The sequence below is a fragment of the Microtus pennsylvanicus genome, chromosome 12 (assembly GCF_037038515.1).
Source record: "Microtus pennsylvanicus isolate mMicPen1 chromosome 12, mMicPen1.hap1, whole genome shotgun sequence".
Classification (NCBI taxonomy): domain Eukaryota; kingdom Metazoa; phylum Chordata; class Mammalia; order Rodentia; family Cricetidae; genus Microtus; species Microtus pennsylvanicus.
Genome location: NC_134590.1, coordinates 61774189 through 61795656, shown reverse-complemented (window position 1 = coordinate 61795656; position 21468 = coordinate 61774189). Strand labels below are relative to the sequence as shown.

At 53.1% G+C, this 21468-nt stretch overlaps 1 protein-coding gene across 1 annotated transcript; it reads left to right on the top strand.

Moving 5' to 3' along the window:
• Window positions 1-12331: 12331 nt before the first annotated feature.
• On the top strand, window positions 12332-15384 carry Adra2c (adrenoceptor alpha 2C). Its single transcript, XM_075943808.1, has one exon. It carries the CDS (start codon window positions 13512-13514, stop codon window positions 14886-14888), a length of 1377 nt encoding a protein of 458 aa, XP_075799923.1. The 5' UTR covers window positions 12332-13511; the 3' UTR covers window positions 14889-15384.
• Window positions 15385-21468: the final 6084 nt, after the last annotated feature.

Here is a 21468-nt window from a genome sequence, read left to right as displayed (position 1 = left end):
ACATATGTGCATATGCATACACACCAACACACCCACGAGCACATATGTACACATGCACATACATGCATGCACATATGGACACACATACATGCATATGCACACATATCCACCCATCCACCCACATCCACACATATTCATGCAACCCAGTAGGCAGAACAACCTGTTGTAGCATCTGAACAGCTCCAGGGAGCAGCAGTCCTCAGGTACAGAGCCCAGTCCTCCACTGGGCTGTTTCATGGTTTCTCAGGAGTTTTCCAGTTATTGATTGTGGAGCCTATGTTCTCAGCCCCAAGACAACACATGCCAGTGTGTATGTGGTCTGTAGGGTAAGCTCACACAGCTCCTGAAGGCAGTAACAGTGGACAGACAAGGAGGGGATGGTCACATGCCTTGGTCCCGTGTGGCTGGAAAGGGCTGCTCAAGAGGACCAAGTATTCCTTGTTTTTTCCAACTAGATCCAGCACTTCTTGAGCACCTACTGTATACCACTTCTGGATCAGGCCTGAGGAAGCCTTAGAGAGATGGCTTAGGTAGCCTGCTGGAGGCCCTGGCAGTCCAGTGTGCGGAGGAACTGCCTTGACACATAGTAAATCTTCAGGATTGATATTCCAGTCTAGCTGCACCCAGCTCTCAGCTCTGTCACTCCACAAGACAGTGAGACCTATCTCAGGAATGACTGGGAGACTCATTAGACCGTGGAGACGAAGATCTAGCCTAGAGCGGGCCTTAGAAGAAGCAACACACACCTCCCAAAGCCCCCATGTCAGGCATGCAGGAGCCAAGGCCTCTTGGCACCCCGGGCTTGTTAATTGAATAAATATTCATCTGTGTGGAGTGCCCAAGTATGTGGTTTCCATGGATACCCCTCCTAATGGCTTAATGAGACAAGGGCGCAAGCTCTCCAAAGCTAGAGCAATGCAAGGGCCAATGGGGAAACATCAGAGGCAGAATACCTGAATCCTGGATGGAAGCTGAGCGGACAGACAGAGGCAGCTCTTTCCCAGCGAGGCTGCAGGAAGAAACCTATCCCCAAGGCCACCCATCTTTTGGATCTGCTGCCTGCATTGTAGACATGTCTGCCCTGCCTCTCTTCTGTCACCTGTGCCTCCAGAGCCACATGTCCTCTCAATGTAATATCTGCCTGCACGACCTAAATTCACAATGCGCTATGAACCCTTATGTGACCTTTCTCCTGCATGGGCCCCTGCTCTCAGCCTAGATGCCCTCTGCCTCTGCCCAGCCCCCACCTGACCCCAGCAAGAGCCTCAGGGCTGTGACGTTCAGGGGCAACCACAGTGAGCCGTCATAACAGGGAGTCAGGAATCTGGGGGGCGAGCAGCTCTCAGCTGTTCCAGTCACTGGACCTAATCCACAAGCCTATCATCTAGGCTGGGGGGCAGTGGCATGACCATGCCTGCCACCTTCTGAGCCTCACCTGAGGGCTCCTCATTGTCAGAGGCGAAGGAGGGCAAGGGGAGAGGTAGTCCAGGCTGTTCACAGACTATCAGGACTGTGACCACAGGGCCCAGGGTTGCCACCTGACAGTGACTTATTAGTGGCCTCCCTGGACTCCTGATATGTTGTCTGAGGCTCCTTCAGAATTGGATACAGCTTGTACTTGACCCAGACAGAGCCCAGCACAGTTGGGCAGACCCTGCGGGCAGCTGACTGCCTGGGACAGTTAATTATGGCTGGTTGCGAATGCAAAGATTGCTGCACAGAGGTGCACAGAGGCAATGACCTCCCCGGTGATCTCCAGAAGGCCTGTCTCCCTGTGCGTGCCCCAGTGTGTATTCATACTGCCATTGTCTGTGCACCGGCTGGTTATTAATAAATACTTCATGGCTGGGGACACTCTCTGACAGCGTCCATCACTGAATGTGGGCTACAACTGAAACTGTTGGAGGCCATGAGTATGGGGTGCAGATGACCAGGACCCAGTCCCTCTGGGACAGTCACCTTCACACAGACATAGCCCAGCTGGACAAAGCCCATAGCTAGATTCCCACAGCCAGGTATACGAGCTAGACTCTGAGTGGGAGCCAGGCTCAACTGTTTCCGTGTATACAGAGGCTTCAGGGTGCGAAGCTAATGCCCATGCCACCCACTGCAGGACCTTGCCAAATCTCAGGCAGCCTGAGGAGCCATGAGGCAGCCAGCTCCACCAGGAGGTACTGAAGGGTTCTCTATGGCTTTCTAGTCCGAGAGTGGGAGGACGCAGGCTGGGGAAATGACTGTGAAAAGGGTAGTGAGCTCAGAGTTGTGGCGGTGGGAGGCACAAGGGCATGAAGACAGAGCAATATAGTTAGAAATCTATTAGGGCCCAAAGCAAGGCCAAGAGGGCTGAGGTAGCACGGGCACCAAGTCCTGCTATAGGGGAGTGCTGGACACCTAGTGGATGTCTACCTGGAGGGACCACAGGCTGCAAAGCCCTCTGAGAAAGTCTGCACCCAACTCAGCACAGCTTCCATGGCCAGGCCTCTTCTGAAGGCCAGGGTGGGATGACACCTATGGCTCCTCAGAACACAATGGGGTCCGTCTGTCCCCCATATCCAGGTGGTACCCTGGAAATTTGCCTTTTTCTGGACACCAATTGCCCTTGCACCCACATTGTTAGGACATGAGGTATATCCAACACTCAAACCTAGAGGTTCCCTCTGTACCAAAGGGTCCTGGCTGGCGCCTATTACTTTTTTTTTCTTTAAATTTATTTATTTATTAAGGATTTCTGCCTCTTCCCCACCACCGCCTCCCATTTCCCTCCCCCTCCCCCAATCAAGTCCCTCTCCCTCATCAGCTAGAAGAGCAATCAGGGTTCCCTGACTTGTGGGAAGTCCAAGGACCGCCCACCTCTATCCAGGTCTCCAAAGGTGAGCATCCAAACTGCCTAGGCTCCCCCAAAGCCAGTACGTGCAGTAGGATCAAAAACCCATTGCCTATTACTTTTTTTGTTTTCCCAGAAGGGCAGAGCTGATCAAACTTCAAGGCTACACAGACTTTCTGTGAGTATGGGCTGGCCTGACACAGAGAACCTCCTGGGTAACAAGCATGAGGCATTGGTAGGATCTGTGCATTTTCCCCCGCGGTAATTGAAACAATATCTAGAATGAGACATCTAATTACATTCTCCCCTAGAAATCGAACTATAACATGTCCTGCCGATACAAACCCTTTGTTCAAGTCAAACACGGCTCCCAGGGCATGATGGTGAGAGGGGCTTTGGATTTTAAATAGTTTCTCTAAGTATAATCCCAGCACCTGACATGCCTGTTAAAGCCTTTGTTCACTCCCCAAGGTATCTTCGTGTGGCTGTGTTCCTGCATAACAATTCCTTATGATTCAAGCTCATCTAAAGACTTGCCGCTTAGCCTTTCCCGAGCCCAGAGGACCTTAGCAGGCATCAGAACCAGGCTACTCATGTATCAGCTGAACAAACAGTCTCAGGATATGGCAAAGAAGCAAGGGTCACAGAATTTCCAATCTGTTAAGATCTGAGCTCCTGTACTTGGGTAGGGACAAATGGAGTGTTCATTGTTGACCAGTCTAGGTCCGAACCTGGTGGCCCTTTCTATCATCAGCCCCAACGGTAGTCCCACTGCAGCTCTAGCCCTTCTCTAAGCAGAAGCTCCAGGGCTCTGCAGGCACTAGCTGTCACCTCCCCATTTCTGCAGGCCTTGGGAACGCTCTGTGCACTGCTCCTTCTGGATCCTCCATGGCTGCCACATAGCGTAGCATTCCTGGAACTCCGGTTCTGTCCATCAAGGGAATGGCTACATCCAGCAGAGATGGCTGGGCTGGGCTCACCCACACTTGAGCATAGAGACTCCTGGACCACAGTCCTCGAAGCCAGAAGTCTAAAGCCAGGGTCTATGCAGGGTCGCACTACCCCATAGGCTCTAGGAACCCCTTTGGCCTCTCCCAGCTCTCAGTGACCAGACATTCCTGGGCTGGGGTCAGACATTCCACATCCCCTTTTCCCATGTGGTCCCTCTCCTGTGCTCCCTCTTTTTACCTAGTAAGGATACTAGTCACATGGAATGGGGGTCACGTGACCTTTAGCATGACCACATCCCAAAAGACCCTACTTTCCAAAACATATGCAAGTAAGGATCTCTCTCTCTCTCTCTCTCTCTCTCTCTCTCTCTCTCTCTCTCTCTCTCTCTCTCTCTCTCACACACACACACACACACACAGCTGAGATTTATCACACACAGGCAAAATTTTCCCAGAGGAAGCTGTCCCCTTCTTATGGGACACGCCCATGATTTGGTCAAAGAGTCATTTAATACCCTAGGCCAGATAACACCAATCCAAAAAAAAAAAGTTTCCATCCCCAGTGCCAAGAACACTAAAATATTTTGCTTTAGGGTGACAGAACACTCATCTTGGAATATAGCTGCCATGAAAAGATTTATTTCTTGCAGTAGGTGTGGCTACATGACCAAGTTCTGACCAATGGGATGTTAGGGTCAAGGCAATGGGTAACTTCTAGGTAAAGTTGCTCTGTGGATGGGGGACTGTGGCTTCCTGCTTACTTTAGGAACATGGACACAAGGCCATAATCAGAGCTGGGGTGGCTACCTGAGGCCTCTGGCTACACAAGGCTGCTGTTGTGCAGGACTGGGGTCCTTATACCAGCCCTGTGGTGACAGCCCTGTACAGACTTTGGTGCACAGGAGAAAAAGAAGCTTCTGTCCTGTTGAAGTGTTTGGGAGGTTTGTTCAAGTGAATCAGCTAAATTCCAATGTTCGGCTCTAGACGGGAGTCTGGTCTCATTCCTGCCCAGGACAGATCTCCAGCAGAAGTTTGCCACAGATGGGCCATGCTTTCTTCCTGAGGTTTCTGGGAAGTGAAAACATATGAAGAAAAGCCAATTTTGCTAGGCTTGCTGTTCAGGGCCAGAGGCCCATGGGTGGTCTCTGAGAGGTGGACAGGCCAGTCAAGTGTCCCCCCCCCATGGACAATCAGAACAGGTGGGGCAGTGGCTGGAGGCTCCGCACATCAGCTAATGCTAGAGGCAGCTTCCAGGGTCAGGGCAAGCATGAGCCTTCTCAGCTTGTTTTTCTGAACATGTTAAGAACTCTGGCATGTTGCACTTTTAAAAACCCACAGGCAAACCAAACAAGAGCCTCTGCCCACCTCTATCTCTGCGGTCCTTGTCTGCCACAGACACGGTCGGTCTCATAAACTGTGTCATGGAATCCCTTCGCTCTGATGAACATGACTGCTGAGGACAGGCTTCCCTGAGGGGGCAGCCGAGAGGCAAGGCATCCGAGTTCAGCATGAGGGTGGGCTGAGAAGCATGGTGATCCCACACTGTGTTATAGCCAACACTCTTCGTTCTTGTGTCCAGATCATGTGCCAAACAGATGCAAGGATAGGTGACCTCCTCGTAGTAAGTCACCCGTGGCACAGCTGGGGCTGGGGATCTGTGCCACTCTGCAGCCCCTCTGGAACTCTGTACGTACTTGGTGGCAGCAAACGGGAAGAGGCATGGGTGAGGTTGGCTGCGGTGCTCTCTGGGCCGCGGTGTCTTCGCTATGGATAAACTGTCACTTTGGGTGCGGTATTCCTTCATTCTCTTGGTGCACTGGTATGGAGTAAACCACAGTGAAGCACTGGGTACCAAACTAAAAGGAACACAGGAAAACAGCAGCTGCCAATGATGAGAGAGCAGTGAGGCCATTCTGAAGAGAGAAGCCCTTAGCATCTATGAGGGTCCCCACAGTAGCCTCCGTGGAAGTGGGAAGGTACCACGGAGGTATCTACTAGTGTTCATTTGGGGGACAGCAGCCTGAGCTGCCACCTGAGTGCTTCTCTGCAACCAGGGAACTATATCTGCCTTCGGATACTTTGTCCTGCTTTCATTTCTGTTGCTGTGATTAAAAAAAAAACCTCTGGCAAAAAGACAACATAGAAAAATTCATTGGTTTACAATCCTAAATTACAGTCCATCATTGTGGGAAGGTCAAGACAGGAGCTCAAGCTGCTAGTCATATCACAGCTGCAGCAGAGAGAATAAATTCATTTTTGCTTGCTTGCTCTTGGCTAGCTTTCTCCTCTCTTACATTGTTCAAGACCCACTGCCTAGGGAATGGGGCCACCCACAGTGGGTTGGATCTTCCTATATCAATTAATAATCAAGATAAACCCCCAAAGATGTGCCCATGAGTTAAACAGATCTAGATTAACTTCTTACTTACTAAGACATTCTTTCCGGGTGATTCTGAACTGTATCTGTTAAAATAAACCATCCACATATCTGCAAAGTGGGGGCATGAACAGCACCTAACTCTTGAGAACCAGAGGCTCCCCTATCCTGTCAGGTATCCGAACATCTGCCAGGCTGGAGCGGGGATCAAGGGGCTTCAGCTCATGAATGTGTCCTGTAGGTTCAGGCCTCTGGCAGCCTAGCTGTGGTGAGGGGCAACATACAGAATGTGTAGGAGGGCTGCCAAGATCTTGTGCAGCTAAGGAGAACAGAACTCAGGATCTCTCTTTAGAAAGCCCCTCTAATGCCAAGTCAGCTGGGCTATCTCTTGGCCTCCTGAAACCATAGGTAAGAGACTTTAAGCACAAAAATTGTGTTATGTGTTGAAAATTAGCACAGCTATCTTGAGATAGCAGTTTCCAGAGCGATGAGTTCCCTGTCGCCTGCAAGCAGGTCGAGACCAAGGAACCCTGAGGTTCACGGCAAAGGAGACTCCAACATCATCCCGGACCAGATTCAGTATAATAGTGATGATGACGATAATGATGGTGATAAAGATGATGGTGATGGTGATGATGATGATAATGGCGATTATGGTGATAATGATGATGGTGATGGTGATGATGATATGGATGATGATGGTGATGATGATATGGATGATGATGGTGATGGTGATAATGATGATGATGGTGATGACGATGGTGATGATGGTGATAATGATGATGGTGATGGTGGTGATGATGGTGATGGTGATATGGATGATGATGGTGATGATGATGGTGATGATGATAATGGTGATGGTGATAATGATGATGATGGTGATGACGATGGTGATGATGGTGATAATGATGATGGTGATGGTGGTGATGATGGTGATGGTGATATGGATGATGATGGTGATGATGATAATGGTGATGGTGATAATGATGATGATGGTGATGACGATGGTGATGATGATAAGATGATAATGATGGTAGTGATGATGATTGTGATGATGGTAATGGTGATGATCATATGGTGATGATGATAGTGATGATGATATGGTGATGATGATGGTGATGATGATAATGGTGGTAATGATGATGATGATGGTGATGATGATATGGTGATGATGATGATGATATGGTAATGGTGATAGTGATGATGATGATGGTGATGACGATGGTGATGATGATATGTGATGATGATGGTAGTTATGGTAGAGGTGGTAATGGTGTGGTGGTGACAGTGGTAGTGATTGATGATGGTAGTGATGATAACAGTGATAAATATCAACCATGGGTTATTAAGAGCCTACAAAAAGTGTCAGGAATTATAAATATTAGTTCTTTTTTATTGATTTTTTTTTTAATTACCAAAGTCAAGCTCTTAAAGAGACTAGATGATACAAATAAAGAGCTCAGTTCACCTGAGGCATGGGCAGATGATCCAGAAGTCAAGGCACAACAGACAGTGGATAAATCCTTGTTCTACCCACCGTGTCTCTTCATTTCCTGCTGATGCTGCACAGAGTATCCCACACATGAGTCTAACCACACATGCACATACATACATGAGCACATGTATACACACATATGGATATTAATGTACCCATACCCGTACATACATGTATTCACATACAAGGGCACGTGTGCACACATGATTATGCATATGTGCACATATATGTATGCATATGTATGTGCACATACATGCATGTGCGTGTACACATGTGTGCACACTTACATACATTTTCTTTACAGTTTTGGATGTCACAGACCTGCACTGTGTCTACAGGGCTGGATCGTCCTGGAGGCTGTGCTAAAGAATCTGTTGCCTGGTCTCTCCCACTTCCAGTGGCTGTTACAGTCCATGCCTTTTGAACCTTCCTTCTCTGTAAGCCCTGGCTTGTTTCCATCATCCAATCTCCTATGACTTGCCTGCCTCTCTCCTTCACTCAGAGACTCCTGTGTTCACAGTGGGCCCACTGGCATGCTCCAGGACACTTTGTGTGGCAAGATCCTTAATTCCTCCAGACATAAAGGTAACTTTAGGCACGTGGTGCCACATATTCTAGGTCCTGAGAACTTGACCATGGGCAACTTGGCATGCACAATGGGAAGAGTATATTTGGTTTATATCTCAACAGCAGGAAGCCTGGCCCAAGGTTGGCTCCAGGGTGATTCATGGTGGCTCCAAAATAGTGGCATTAGGGTCATAGACTCTTTCCTTGTGACTTTTATCCTTGTCCTCATCATCTCTTGCTCACAGGACAGCTGCTACATCTCTTGGCAACACACCCTCATACACGCATGACTAAACAAGGAGGGCAGCAGGAGGTCTTCTTCTCCATTTTTCACTTGTCAAGGAAGTCTTATTGCCTGGCTTGAGCCCTACAGTCTCCCACCTACAGCCCCTGCTGCGAGCAGGCATTGGACCAAGGGTCAACAGACCTGGGCATCCTGAAGAGCGATCAATGAAAGAAAGCTGGTTTCCTGAGGCCATGCTCTAAACCCAGTTGTTCACACAGTCCAGGCTCCAGGCCCTGTACCAGCAATTTCTAAAAGCCAAGGCTGAAGGAGCAGGAAGAGAGAAAAAGAACCCTTGATCTGATCATCTGTGTAGCTGCAGGGCTGCACACAGACAACGCTAGGTTGTGTCTGTAGATCAGTGAGGGACAGATGTGAGGACTGGGGGCTGAGGCCCGCAAACACCAGGCTCAGGTAACTGGGGCAGCCGTGGGAGCAGCTGGGACTCTGATATGGGCCTCGAGGGTGCAGGCTGGCATAATGGCAGGCTGGAAGCAGTGAGGCTGCAAGTAGCCAGGGATGCAGAAGCAGACTGAAGCTCGAACCCCAGCTGTCCAGTGCTGAGACCCACAGTGGGGACTCGATAAGAGACGCTGACCCTCTGTCTTCCATTATACTCCGTGTTAATCCCAGCCAGTTCTGCGGGGACTTCTTCCTCAAGAGGGCTTCGCCAGCTCTGTTGGAACTCGACTTTGCCAAATCAATGATCAATATGCAATGGATTCAGTCTGCAGGCTGGGGCGCCAGGAGCTAGCCTGGCTGCCGGATCCCTGCCACATTCTGACAAGACAGATTGGTCTCTGGAATTCTTCAGGGAGAGGGAGGGAGGGAGGGAGGCAAACTTCAGTTTTCCCTGGCTCATCTTTAAAACTGAAACTGCACATAAACATAGGGGGGAAAATCCTCAGCTCCACTCCAAAGAAAAACATGTCCTCTTGGTCTTGAGACAAGAGACCCAGCTCAGTTTCCACGACTCTGTCGCCAGCTGGACCTAGGTGAAATGGGGTATCTCCCTGACCCCGGCTCTCCTCAGCTCCTACAGGCACCAACCAAAGACAAAGATGGGCAAGTCAGATGTGACACTCCCTCAGGGACAGGGAGTATCTGAGCCAGCACCAATCTTAGAGGCAGTGGTGCAATGTGTTCATTCCACAGACAGGGAAACTGAGGCCTGGCAGTGGGGGAGGGCCACTCAACTGCCAAGCAGCAAAGAAAGACATGAGCAGGAGCTTAAATTTACATTTGATGACTCCACTTTCTTCAGAATCAAGGTGTAAATGGTTGCACATGCATATGTGCATGGACATATTTGTGTGCGTGCATGCTTATGCATGAACATGTGCATACACTGTGTGTGAACATAAGCATACGCATGTGGATACACATGCACATATGTGTGTGCATACGTGTCTTTGGTACTTACAGGTGCAGATACACATACATATGTATATGCTGGAGTAAATACACAGGCACACTGTAAAGCATATAAAGGTATGTATGTACACACATGATGTAAATGTGTGGATGTGCACATGTAAGTGGTATGTAAGCACACATGTATTATGAACACATACAACATGCAAGTGTATCTTCATGGACATTCACATTTATAGACAATGGGTACATGTGTGCACACTTGAATAAGCATACTCATATGGGTGTGTATACATGAATATGTGTATGCATGAGGCCAGGGGGAATGATGTACATACGTGTTCGTGTATACCTCTGAACGCAGCAGGGTAATTCAAGGAGACCAGTGCCCATCAGCACCTGCCAGGGTTCATCCAGAGACATTCAACCAAATCCCTTGGTTAGAGGCCATAACAGAATCGAGAGTCCAGGACCCAACATCCAGGCATTGTGGTCCTGGCTGACCAACCCTATCGTTCTAGACACTACTCATCAGTATACCTCTGAATATCCAGGATACTTCACTTCATGTGGCTTTCCTTCTGAAATGTACCAGAACCTCCCCAGCATGCCTCCACAGAGTGGGTACAGACACACCCACTGCTGCCAGTGTGGCCTGCCACCAGCTGCTCTTGGGGTGCACACACTATTTGCCTGCCACAGAACAACTAGAAGCAGACTGTCAGGCCTAATTAGTTATCTCTGGGCAAAGAAGCCCGTCCAGCCTCTTTATATGTCCCTGTCATTGCAGAGGCCTCAACATCTGCCCCAAATGCAGCCCAGGGCTCTCAAGCCAAGGACTAAGAGCAGGCTCCTCAACTCTTACCTCCGGTCGCTGACCCCAGAGTGGAGCTGTGGCCAACATCCCTACAACATGTAGCCATCATCCCCAAGGGTCAGGCACTGGCAAGCCCTCCAGATGCCCTGGCCAGGTTGACCCTGCACCCTGTCCCCAGCGTAGATCCCTTTGCCTTTATATATCTTGTGTCTAGCCAGCCATCACTTGTAAGCATGAGGCTGTGCACAGTCTGGGCCTGAGACAGCTACCTGTTGTCCCTGCAGTTTCTCACAAGAGAGCTCCTCTCTGATCCGGGGAGGTCCACAGTGCTGCCTGCGAGGAGGAGAAGCCATCTCTCTAACACTTGTATCTGACCAGTGCCCACTTGCCTTTCTCCTCATCTTCCTTTGGCTCCCCCATTCTCCAGGGCACACCGGGCACATTCTCACCTAGGAAGCATCCCATCGGAAGGAACACTCACACTCCTAAGGAGCACTCTGTTCTAGGCAGCATTCACACACTAGGGACTACCTCAGTCCCTAGGGAACACGGTCCACAGGCCTCTTCCTAATAACCCCTCCATATATACTGCAAAGGTGACACACGCTGTCACCTCCTTCCAGAAGCTCTCCTAGCCAGACAGGAACATCAAACGCAAGGCCAGTTCTCCTCTGGCTCAGGTGTTGATGATCAGATTGTGGTATGGAGGCTTCTGCACAAACCAGCTGAAATTGTCCTGACTAGTAGCCCCTGTTACAGCCTCAAGATAAGAAAGACCTTTTAATAACTATAGTGGCTCTTCCTCCCAGATCACATTCTCAGATGACAGTACAGGGCACTTTGTTACTCCTGAGTAAGAAAGTACTCAGGGTGAGTATCAGGAACCATGCCCTGCACGGACACAGGACTCAGGACAGGCCCATGGTTTGAACTGTTTCTTCTGCCTGATCCTAGTTGAGCACCTTTGCCCTGAGGGTAGGCCCTGTGGATCCTCTAGGGTGGCAGTGCTCTCAAGGAAGCTGCACTGTCTTCAAAGACTGCAGACCAGACTCAAAAGCTCCCCTATTGAGTTCAGCGAGAAGCAGCCATCAGAGCAGGCATAAGTCCAGGCTCCATAGGTCATTGCTTCAAGGTCCTCGTGATGATTTCCCTTTCCCGGCTATCTGACTGTGTAGGGTGAGGTCCTGGCCAGCCTCGATGGGGAGAATGGTCCTCCTTCAGTCCTAGCGTGGAAATGTTAAGCCTGGGAACTCCAGTTTATTCCCTTAGCCACCTCCTCCCTAGAGCTCTGTCTCCATAGACCTAGGGCTGCCTGACGGCAGATATCAGTGTGTAGCACTCAGCTGAGGCCACGGGTGACAGGACTTCTGTGAAATGAACAGACAAGATCTCCACAACATTTGCTCACTCTCCCTTGAACCCACTCACAGGCAAGTCAGTCTGGAGTTTGTCAAAGGCGTTAATCTTGAGTGTCCCCTCCAGCTTTGAAAAGCAGGGTTGCACAGCATAAAGATTAAACTTCAACAATTGATATAGAGCTTGGGAGCCTGATCCGGGCCTCCACTGACACCACGGTTATGATTCACGATCCCGCAGCGCTGGGAGGTGCACAGAGGAGGGAACTGAGGCCGACTGAGGAGGTGGCTCAGAAGGGGAGCAGGGACCCCAAGCTCCACAGGAACGATGCGCACAGGCGGTGCGGCGTTCTCTGCAAGGCTGCTACAGGCTCGCTCTCCAATCCGGCCGCCAACCCAAGCCAGCCCCTTGTTGCACGAGGGTGTGCGCGCTCGCGCGCTCCACCGCTTGTAATCATAACCGAGTGAGGTGGAGGCTTTGGTCTTAGAAAGAGCAGGCTTCTAGAACTCACCGCTCAGGCCAGCCCGCGCTCAATCGGGCCCCGCAAGCTGCAGTCAGCCCTGGAGGGGGCGCCCTCGCTGAGTGCGCGCCCTGCGCCGCCGCCACGGGCTCCTCCCCGGCGCCGCCGGCAGGTTCGCCCAGGCGGCCGCGGGCTCCGGCTCCCGGCCCGCTCCCCCTGGGCGGGCGGCTCGGGCCTGCGGGGCGCCCCGCCCCGCCCCGTTGCACCCTCCCCGCTGCGCAACTGGACTCAAGTTGGAAGCCGAGCCCGAGCGGCTGCACTTGCGCCAAGCGCACCGCGGCGGCGGCGAAGACGCTGCACCCGCGAGCGGGGAGGGCGAGGCGGCGCCCGCACGGCCGAACGCGGACCACGGGGGGCGCCCGCACCCGGAGCAGCAGGAGGACAGCTGGTGTAGGCGCCGAGCCCGGCAAAGTAAAGTTGCAGTCGGAGGTTGGGCGCGGGGGCCCGGAAGAGCGGCAGCCCGCGCCCTGGCTCGCCTAGCCTCAGCCAGGAGGATGGGAAGGAGATTGTCCGTGCTGCCGCCTGGAGCCTGCAGCCCAGTCGGGTACCCGGACCGTGGAGCAGCTAGCGTGCGCCTGCTTGGACACCGCATCTCCGTGGGCTGGCTGCCCGGGCGCTCCTACTGAACCCAGGCCGAGGGCGGGGCCGCGCGAGGACCCGGGACCTACCCCCCTTCCCCCCACCGCCGCGTCGCCGCGCTCTCCGGGCACCTCCAGCTCTGCACTTACGCGCGCGGCAGCTGCGGGGAGCCCGGCAGCCACGCTCTCCGGTGCGCCGCCCGCCCGCCGGGCCACCACGGCCGAGGGCCGGCTCCTGGGCTTCGCGGCCCCCAGCAGGCACGCCGGAGGAGCAGGCGGCGATGCGGACGCCGACCCTGGCTGGGGGGCGCCCGAGCTGCCGCGGCTGCGCCCCGGCTCCTGGCAGGACCGCGTAGCTCGCGGGAGGACCATGGCGTCCCCAGCGCTGGCCGCGGCGCTGGCGGTGGCAGCGGCTGAGGGCCCCAACGGGAGCGACGCGGGCGATTGGGGTAGCGGCGGGGGTGCCAACGCCTCGGGGACTGACTGGGAGCCGCCGCCGGGCCAGTACTCCGCAGGTGCCGTGGCGGGGCTGGCAGCCGTGGTGGGTTTCCTCATCGTTTTCACCGTGGTGGGCAACGTGCTCGTGGTGATCGCTGTGCTGACCAGCCGAGCGCTGCGCGCCCCGCAGAACCTCTTCCTGGTGTCTCTGGCCTCAGCTGACATCCTGGTGGCCACACTGGTCATGCCCTTTTCGCTGGCCAATGAGCTCATGGCCTACTGGTACTTCGGGCAAGTGTGGTGTGGTGTGTACCTGGCACTGGACGTGCTCTTCTGCACCTCGTCCATCGTTCACTTGTGTGCTATAAGCCTGGACCGCTACTGGTCTGTGACGCAGGCGGTAGAGTACAACCTGAAGCGCACGCCACGCCGTGTCAAGGCCACCATCGTGGCCGTGTGGCTCATCTCGGCTGTCATCTCCTTCCCGCCTCTCGTCTCCTTCTACCGACGGCCCGACGGCGCCGCCTACCCGCAGTGCGGCCTCAACGATGAGACCTGGTACATCTTGTCCTCCTGCATAGGCTCCTTCTTCGCGCCCTGCCTCATCATGGGCCTGGTCTATGCACGCATCTACCGCGTGGCCAAGCTGCGCACGCGTACGCTCAGCGAGAAACGTACCCCCTCTGGCCCCGACGGTGCGTCCCCGACCACAGAGAACGGGCTGGGCAAGGCAGCGGGGGAGAACGGGCATTGCGCGCCCCCGCGCACCGATGTGGAGCCAGATGAGAGCAGCGCGGCAGAGAGGCGGAGGCGCCGGGGCGCGCTGCGCAGAGGAGGGCGGCGGAGAGAGGGACCCGAGGAGGACATGGGCAGTGCAGACGGACAGGGACCGGGGCTGGCGGCCGAGCAGGGCGCTCGGACAGCGTCTCGGTCCCCAGGACCTGGTGGGCGCCTGTCACGAGCAAGCTCGCGCTCCGTCGAGTTCTTTCTGTCGCGCCGGCGCCGGGCGCGCAGCAGCATGTGCCGCCGCAAGGTGGCCCAGGCGCGCGAGAAGCGCTTCACCTTCGTGTTGGCGGTGGTCATGGGCGTGTTCGTACTGTGCTGGTTCCCCTTTTTCTTTAGCTACAGCCTGTATGGTATCTGCCGCGAGGCCTGCCAGTTGCCTGAACCGCTCTTTAAGTTTTTCTTCTGGATCGGCTACTGCAACAGTTCGCTCAATCCGGTCATCTACACCGTCTTCAATCAGGACTTCAGGCGCTCTTTCAAGCACATCCTCTTTCGAAGGAGGAGAAGGGGCTTCAGGCAGTGACCTTCAGGCCTCCTGGCACTGACCTCCTGGACAGGTCCGAACTCGGGCCGGCAGAGGGACCAATCAGGGGTGGCCTCTCCAGAGTTCCAGGAGTGGCCCGGAATTCAGGGCGCAGTGTGGAATGTAGCCAGCAGGAGCTGGGCGAGAGACAACTGGGCCTCGGGGAGTGGGGAGGAGAAAGGGAGACCCCTTTGCCTTCCCATCTCAGCGAGTGGCTGTGGCTAGGTTGTGGATCCAGTTCCTGAGAGAGCTTCTGTGGAGTGTGACTGTGAAGTTAGGGTTTTAGACGGCAGACAGCTGCAGCAAGAAAGGACCCCCCCCCCCAAATCTCAGCGTTCCCTGTGAGCAAGGACTGACTTCCTATGACCTAAAAAGCATCTATCTGGGGGAGGAGAGAGGGTGCAGACAATCTCTAGTTACTGAGAGTATTTGTTTGCCAAAAACAATGACAGCCAAAACAACCAAACCATTTTCTAAATAAACCTTTGTAATCTAAGTGTGAGGTACATTGGTCAGTCTTTAAGCTAGGGTGTGGGGGAACTCTCCAGACCGTTCCAAGTATCCCACACAGGCACATACTAGGGGTGCTCTGAGGGCTGAGTTCTGTCTCTCTTTCATGAGGGAGGGGGTCTCTTTAAATACTTAAATATTTGGGGCATATGCAAAGTCTATACTCAAAATTCTTTTCTGTAATTGACTAAGGGGCAAAGAAATGGAGGGCCTCTAGCTGATTCCAAGTTTGGATCCTGGGAGGTGCCCTCCCCACATTCTACCCGTGTGTTCTGCCCCAGGCATTGTCTGTCCTCAGAGCTCTGTGTAGCACTGGCATACAGCATACTCTTTGGGTTGTCTCCTAAAGTGGGCAAGGTGGGGTGAGATGTGTCCCAAGAAGTCTTCCCTTACACATGGGGTGGAGTCATGGCCAGAAGCCTTTGCCTAGTTGCTGGGTGGTCAAAGTGAGCTGGACAGTCCCCGGGTATTGCTTCTAAATCAGAGCCAAGGTTATTGTGGCCCACTGAGCATAGGAGGGTCTAGAGACCCCCAAGGACTTCTCACCCACTCTTGTTCTTTTGCTCAACCCTCAGTCCTCAGCATAAAATACTTTGAGAGACTTCTTGTCACCAAGCCAGGACCCCATGAACTCTCCCTCGTAACCCCATGTGGCAAGTCCAGAAGTCGCTAGGGTAGGTTGGGAGGAAGATTGTGAGGACCTGTACATGGCCTGGGAGAGTTGCCTCTATACCTGTGATCCAACTCACTGGGATAGGTATGCCAGGATCCCTGCTGGGACTGCCTAGCCTTTATCTCTCCTGTGTCCCCACCCCCATTAGTCCTGTCCTTCCTAAGCTCCTGCCTGAAGTCAGACACCAGAGCAGGCCCTTTCTGGCCGGAACTGCCAAAACCGTCTCTTGAGAAAAGAACCTGAGGTTGCACGTGTGCACACACACACACACACACACACACACACACACACACACAGAGAGAGAGAGAGAGAGGAGAGAGAGAGAGAGACAGACAGACAGACAGAGAGAGAGAGACAGAGAGAGAGAGAGACAGGGAGACAGAGAGTTGCTTGGCCTCTTCATCCACTGTGGATCCTCACAGCATCCCACAGTGCCAGGCTCCACTGTCACTTCACGTGGTGACACACTTACTATGTTCTGGGCTTAGGCCCAAATGGGGAAACTGAGCCTGGAGTGGTAAGAGGAACAGAATCAACTACCTAAAGTGGATCAGGGAGATCGCAGCTCTCTCTGGTCCTGTGAAGAGAGGGCTTTGTGAGATTGCCAGTCAGGAACCTGGAGGGGGGGGGGATACATTGGAAATGGCAAGTCGGTCCCACTAGGGAGGAGATTGTGCCCAGGGATCCTCCCATACGCTTACAGAAAGGCCTCCTGGGCCCAGGGCCTTAGAATTGCTACTGTAGAACCAGCATCTCAGAGCACCCAAAGATAGAGCCCAGATTATTGATAAGATAGGGAGGCAGTCCCCATTCTCTACACTCAGTAGCCCCAAATCCAACCCAAGACACCTTTGTCTAGAGCAGAGTAGCATTTTTTGAATTCTGTAAATATTGCTACCAGCGCATTTTGTGAAGCTCAGAGAGGGGATTAACTTGCCTTGGATCACACACCTAGCCATAACACCCATGCAGGGTTTGGGTTCCCTGACTCAAAATTCGACCATAAAATGAAGATTTCCAGGCAGGTCTTGACCGACCCTTAGGTTGTGGGGAATGGATTCCCACAGAGGAGGAAGGGACCCAGGCAGGGACTAGCTGTAGGAAACGGCAATTGTGTTTTAGGAAACTGGATCCTGGGGTTGTGGATAAGCAAGGAGAAACATAGCAGGAGACTGGGAAAAAAAAGTCTGGGTGCCAGGTTGAAGAGGTAGAGAGACCTCCTCGGCTGGGGTGTGTGTGTTGGGGTAGGGTTGGGGGGGGGGGCTTTGAGTCCCTGGGAGACTGAGTTTTGCAGAAATGTGTTGGCCCAGCAGCCAGAACTGTCCTGTTACGCAGACTGGCATGCCTGGATCATCAGTGAGCTCCAAGGGCCCTGGGTGCCCTGGGTGCAGTAAAGGCCATGCCAGCCTAGAGCCAGGCCTCCTGGGTATTAGCTCTGTGAACATGGCTGTCAACAAGCCCTACTCTTTTTCATTTCCTAGTCCCAGGAATGATGCTCTAGGCTCTAGCTTGCGCCCTACCCAGGGGGGCTCTCGGAGCTGATGCTCTGGAGAGGCAGCTAAGCAGCTGGTTAGACAGACAAACCCCCTGCAGGGACGCGTTGCCTTGTGTGCCTCACATCTGAGCATGAGGTGGGTCGCTCACAGGTCCCTGGGATGCCATGAGCCTTGACTGTTCGCACACGCACCCATAGTGTATGGAGGAGGGGCCCCGTGAGCTGTGGACCAACAGCTCCATCTACTTCTGTGGTAGCCGTGGTCTCTATGGTTTTGGCATTAATTGGCCTCCTCTATTTCCAGGTCTCTTTTACAAAGCCAAAGTTGTCAGACTCTGTCTATGGTTGAGGAGACTGAGGCCTAGAGGTGACTATGGCCCATGTTCCTGAGGTGGTGGGGGAGAGGAGCAGAAACTACTCTGAAAGAACCGGCTGCAGAGAGCCCAGACTCTGAGCCCTAAATTCAGCTTCATGGGTGACATCAGCTGGGACTCTGGGCCTCACAATAGAGGTTTCACAGCCTCAAGAAGAGTTCAGGCAAAACACAGAAGTCACCCCAGCAAGGTGGAGGAGGGTGCTGGCCTAAGTATAGGGTGCTCAGGTCCTCCTGCCTGCACCAGCCTGCAGCACACACGGACACATGTGAGTATACTTAACCTGGATGCAGACGCTCAGTCGGTGGAGAGGAAAAACATAATCCGGATATCCCCTTACAGCTCAGGACCGAGTCCAAAAGAACTCGGGACTACTAATACTTAACAACCAAGCAGCTTGAATCTCTGAAGCCCCCTGGGGTGAGGGCGGAGGAGGGGAGGCACCAGTGTTGTTGGAACACCTGATGGCAAGAAGGCCACCCTTCCTGGAGCACTGGCAGTGGCTGTGTTTTTATATCAGATCTCTGGGCTGGGCTCAAATAGTCCAGGCCAGCCCAGTGTTGTTTCAAAATACACGGTGCCTGCAGGCCTGTCTGATTGGGCAGCTGTGGCCTTTTGTCCAGTTAAATGCCAGCTTCAAGGACCTGTGATAGTCCCATATGTAAGGAGGCTCAGAGGAGATGACACCCCCCACGGTGTTGAGACTAGCACCATGACACCTGTTCATATTCCAGCCCATATATTCACCTTAGCTGGTGATACCTAATCCCCATCCCTGGGTGTATCTTGGGGGCAGTACATGGGTGTGGGGTGGGGATTTCATGGATGGTAGATAGGGTCCTTAGAACCGAGGGACAAAGAGAGGAAGTGTGTCTCCACCACCAAAAGAGGGTCCGTCTGGGAGGGACCTGTGACTAGGCCTCCTTCCACTCGGCACCCGGTGTAATAAGGGCACAGTTTCCCCCTCCCTACCTCGTATACCTCCCACCAAGGCAGAGGAGGGGGTGAAAGGGCCAAGGCACCTCCAGCAGAGTGCAGCGCAGTCCTCTGAAGTCAACCTGGGAAACCTGGTCAGTTGCAGACTCTGGGCCAAAAGCGAACCCTGGGGACCAAAAATGTATTTCTTTCCTGCCAAGAGGATTTGTGGCTGCTCACAGTAAAAGCCCGGGCACAATGGAATCATTATGGTCAAGATAAGGAATCAGTCCACTCAGGGCAGATAGAATGCTGGGTAGCGAGCCGGGTGGAAGGCATCCCGCCCTCAGGTCTGAACACAAACCGGGCCCAAAGCTGCCTGGCAGCCATGGAGAAAAAGAAACAGGATATGCACACGGTTATTGATGTGGGGTTGACAAGAAAAACCTGGAGACCAGGAAGTCTGCAGTGTATGACCTCCTCAGCTGTGAGAATCTGCTCCCAGGAAGGGTTTTCATGCACCTCAGCGAACCCCCAAGCTCAGTTTACTGCACCAGCCCAATCTCCAAGCCCAGTTTCCATCGGCAACCACAGGCCCTAAGTGTCATAGTCAGGGACACTGAGGGTCAGCAGCCATGTTTGAAACTGTGGCCTTGTAGCTGTGTAGCCTCCACACTCCCATAGCAACATGAGCCTGGGGTCACCAAGGCACCAAGGCTGCCAGCACAAGGAGCTTTCAGTCTCTCCCCAGCTCGCTCCCAAGGCCCAGAACAAACCAACCTCAGGAGAACCCCTTTCTGCTCATCCCTGTACCTCTGGTTGCACCCTGCCTCCTGCCCCTGTAACTAGTGTTCATTCTATGTCACGCCTATCCTCCCACCTACATCTACCTGGGCCCGCCTGGCCCACCTCACCTCCAGAGAGGCTCTCTGAAGCTAAGCTAGCCACTGCCCCTGTCTTCCGGTGCAGTGTGCTGAACGCTGAAGTGGTCGCAGCAAACGACTCAAGAGCTTGCAGCATCAAGAGACCCAGGCTCTGCCCTGCTCCATTCTGATGCTACAGGGGATTTTCCGCTTTGAGTGCAGGCCCGGCTGCTGTCTCCGGCTGTTCAGATATTGGTGGGCGGGTTTCTCCCCCATTTGATCAGCTCCTACTGAATGTAATTCCTAAGAAGGAGCATCTCCCCGGGGCTGCAGCACAGGAGCTGGCCTGCTTGCTGAGCGCTAGGATAGCAATGCCCACCCAGGCTGTCTGCTCCAGACCCTCCCCTTTTCGCCAAGAGCACAGGGAGGAGGACCTCAAAGACGACAGTGACAAAGACCAGGCACGAGGCAGCAATTGTGTGCCGTGCCTATCATGCCTCTGCGTCTGCCTCTTACACCCCATCAGGAATACCTGTTTAACAGACATGAAAACCGAGCTCCAAAGAGGGAAGCCAGGTGCTGGTCATGGCCCCGACGCCCACCACTCTGCCTCCCTCAACACACCACCCTGGCCACCGCTGTCAGCTTCAGGTGTGAGCCGAGCAAACAAGCTTGGGGAAATGAAGGATCCAAGTTGTGGACAGAACCCATGCTGCCCTGGCTGGCCGTCTCCTCCACTCCTAAATCAAACCACGCTTAGATTAAAGGTTAGGCCCATGGGCCTGCTCAGCGCCTGGGACCCACATGCCACTCCAATTGCTTCATTATCCCTGACTTAATCCACAGACCGACCCTCAGTGCTTCTGTGAGAGCCGCGGCAGGTCGGCACCCATGGCAATGTGAACACAGCCCGCTCTGTGTTTGGCACGTCGTCTTAGAAACGACTGCGAACAATGAGGCAGCTTTTAAGATCACCCCACCCAGGATATAAAATGCCAAAATGTTTGTGGTGAAAAATAATTCAGTTACCGGTTTCCTACTGGGTGCTGCCATCGCAAATCGAATTGGAAGCAAAATCAGCCCTCTTTGAATTGGTTCAAATGAAGCTGTTATTCAGAATTGATTGTTGTGTTTGCCTCCATAAGGATTCAATAGGAGGCAAAACAATAGAGTGATTATCTCACTTTTGGTATTGCTAAATAAAGGCCCTGGCTAGACAGCCACAGCTGGACAGTCAAGGGTGGGTTTGCCCTCTTGGCAGAGGGAAACTGGAAAAGGCCAGTCCATGTGGGCTCCAGGCTGTGCCTGCAGAGAACGGAAGAGTGGCTGCCATTCATCTTGCTTGAGCGTGTGCAGAGGTGTCTACTTCAGGGCCAGGACCACAAACGATGATGGATGGGGATGAGCAGGGTAACACCTTTACTACTCAGCATGGGGATAGGTTTTGAAGTTGCCACAGCTGACCATATAGTGTAACTTCAGGTTCCTGGAGCCACCAGTGCACAGATGGAACATGGTTCGACTCTGGCTTGCACTAAGCTTTGGTTTTCACTCCTTTAGCAATGAAACTAAGAAGAGAAACACATTGTCCCGCATCAGGCTTGGGTGAGGACCTGGAGTCACCAACAATCCGGTGATTGTGAGTTACAGAGCTTGATCTTGATGGGGCCATGTCCTCAGGCACAGAATATTGGCTTCCTCGGTTACTAGTGTCCCACTCCACTTCATCCACCCCAATCTCCAAACGGAC

Excerpts from the sequence above, each read along its gene's own strand:
- Adra2c (XM_075943808.1), top strand. The coding sequence starts at position 13,512 with ATGGCGTCCCCAGCGCTGGCCGCGGCGCTGGCGGTGGCAGCGGCTGAG.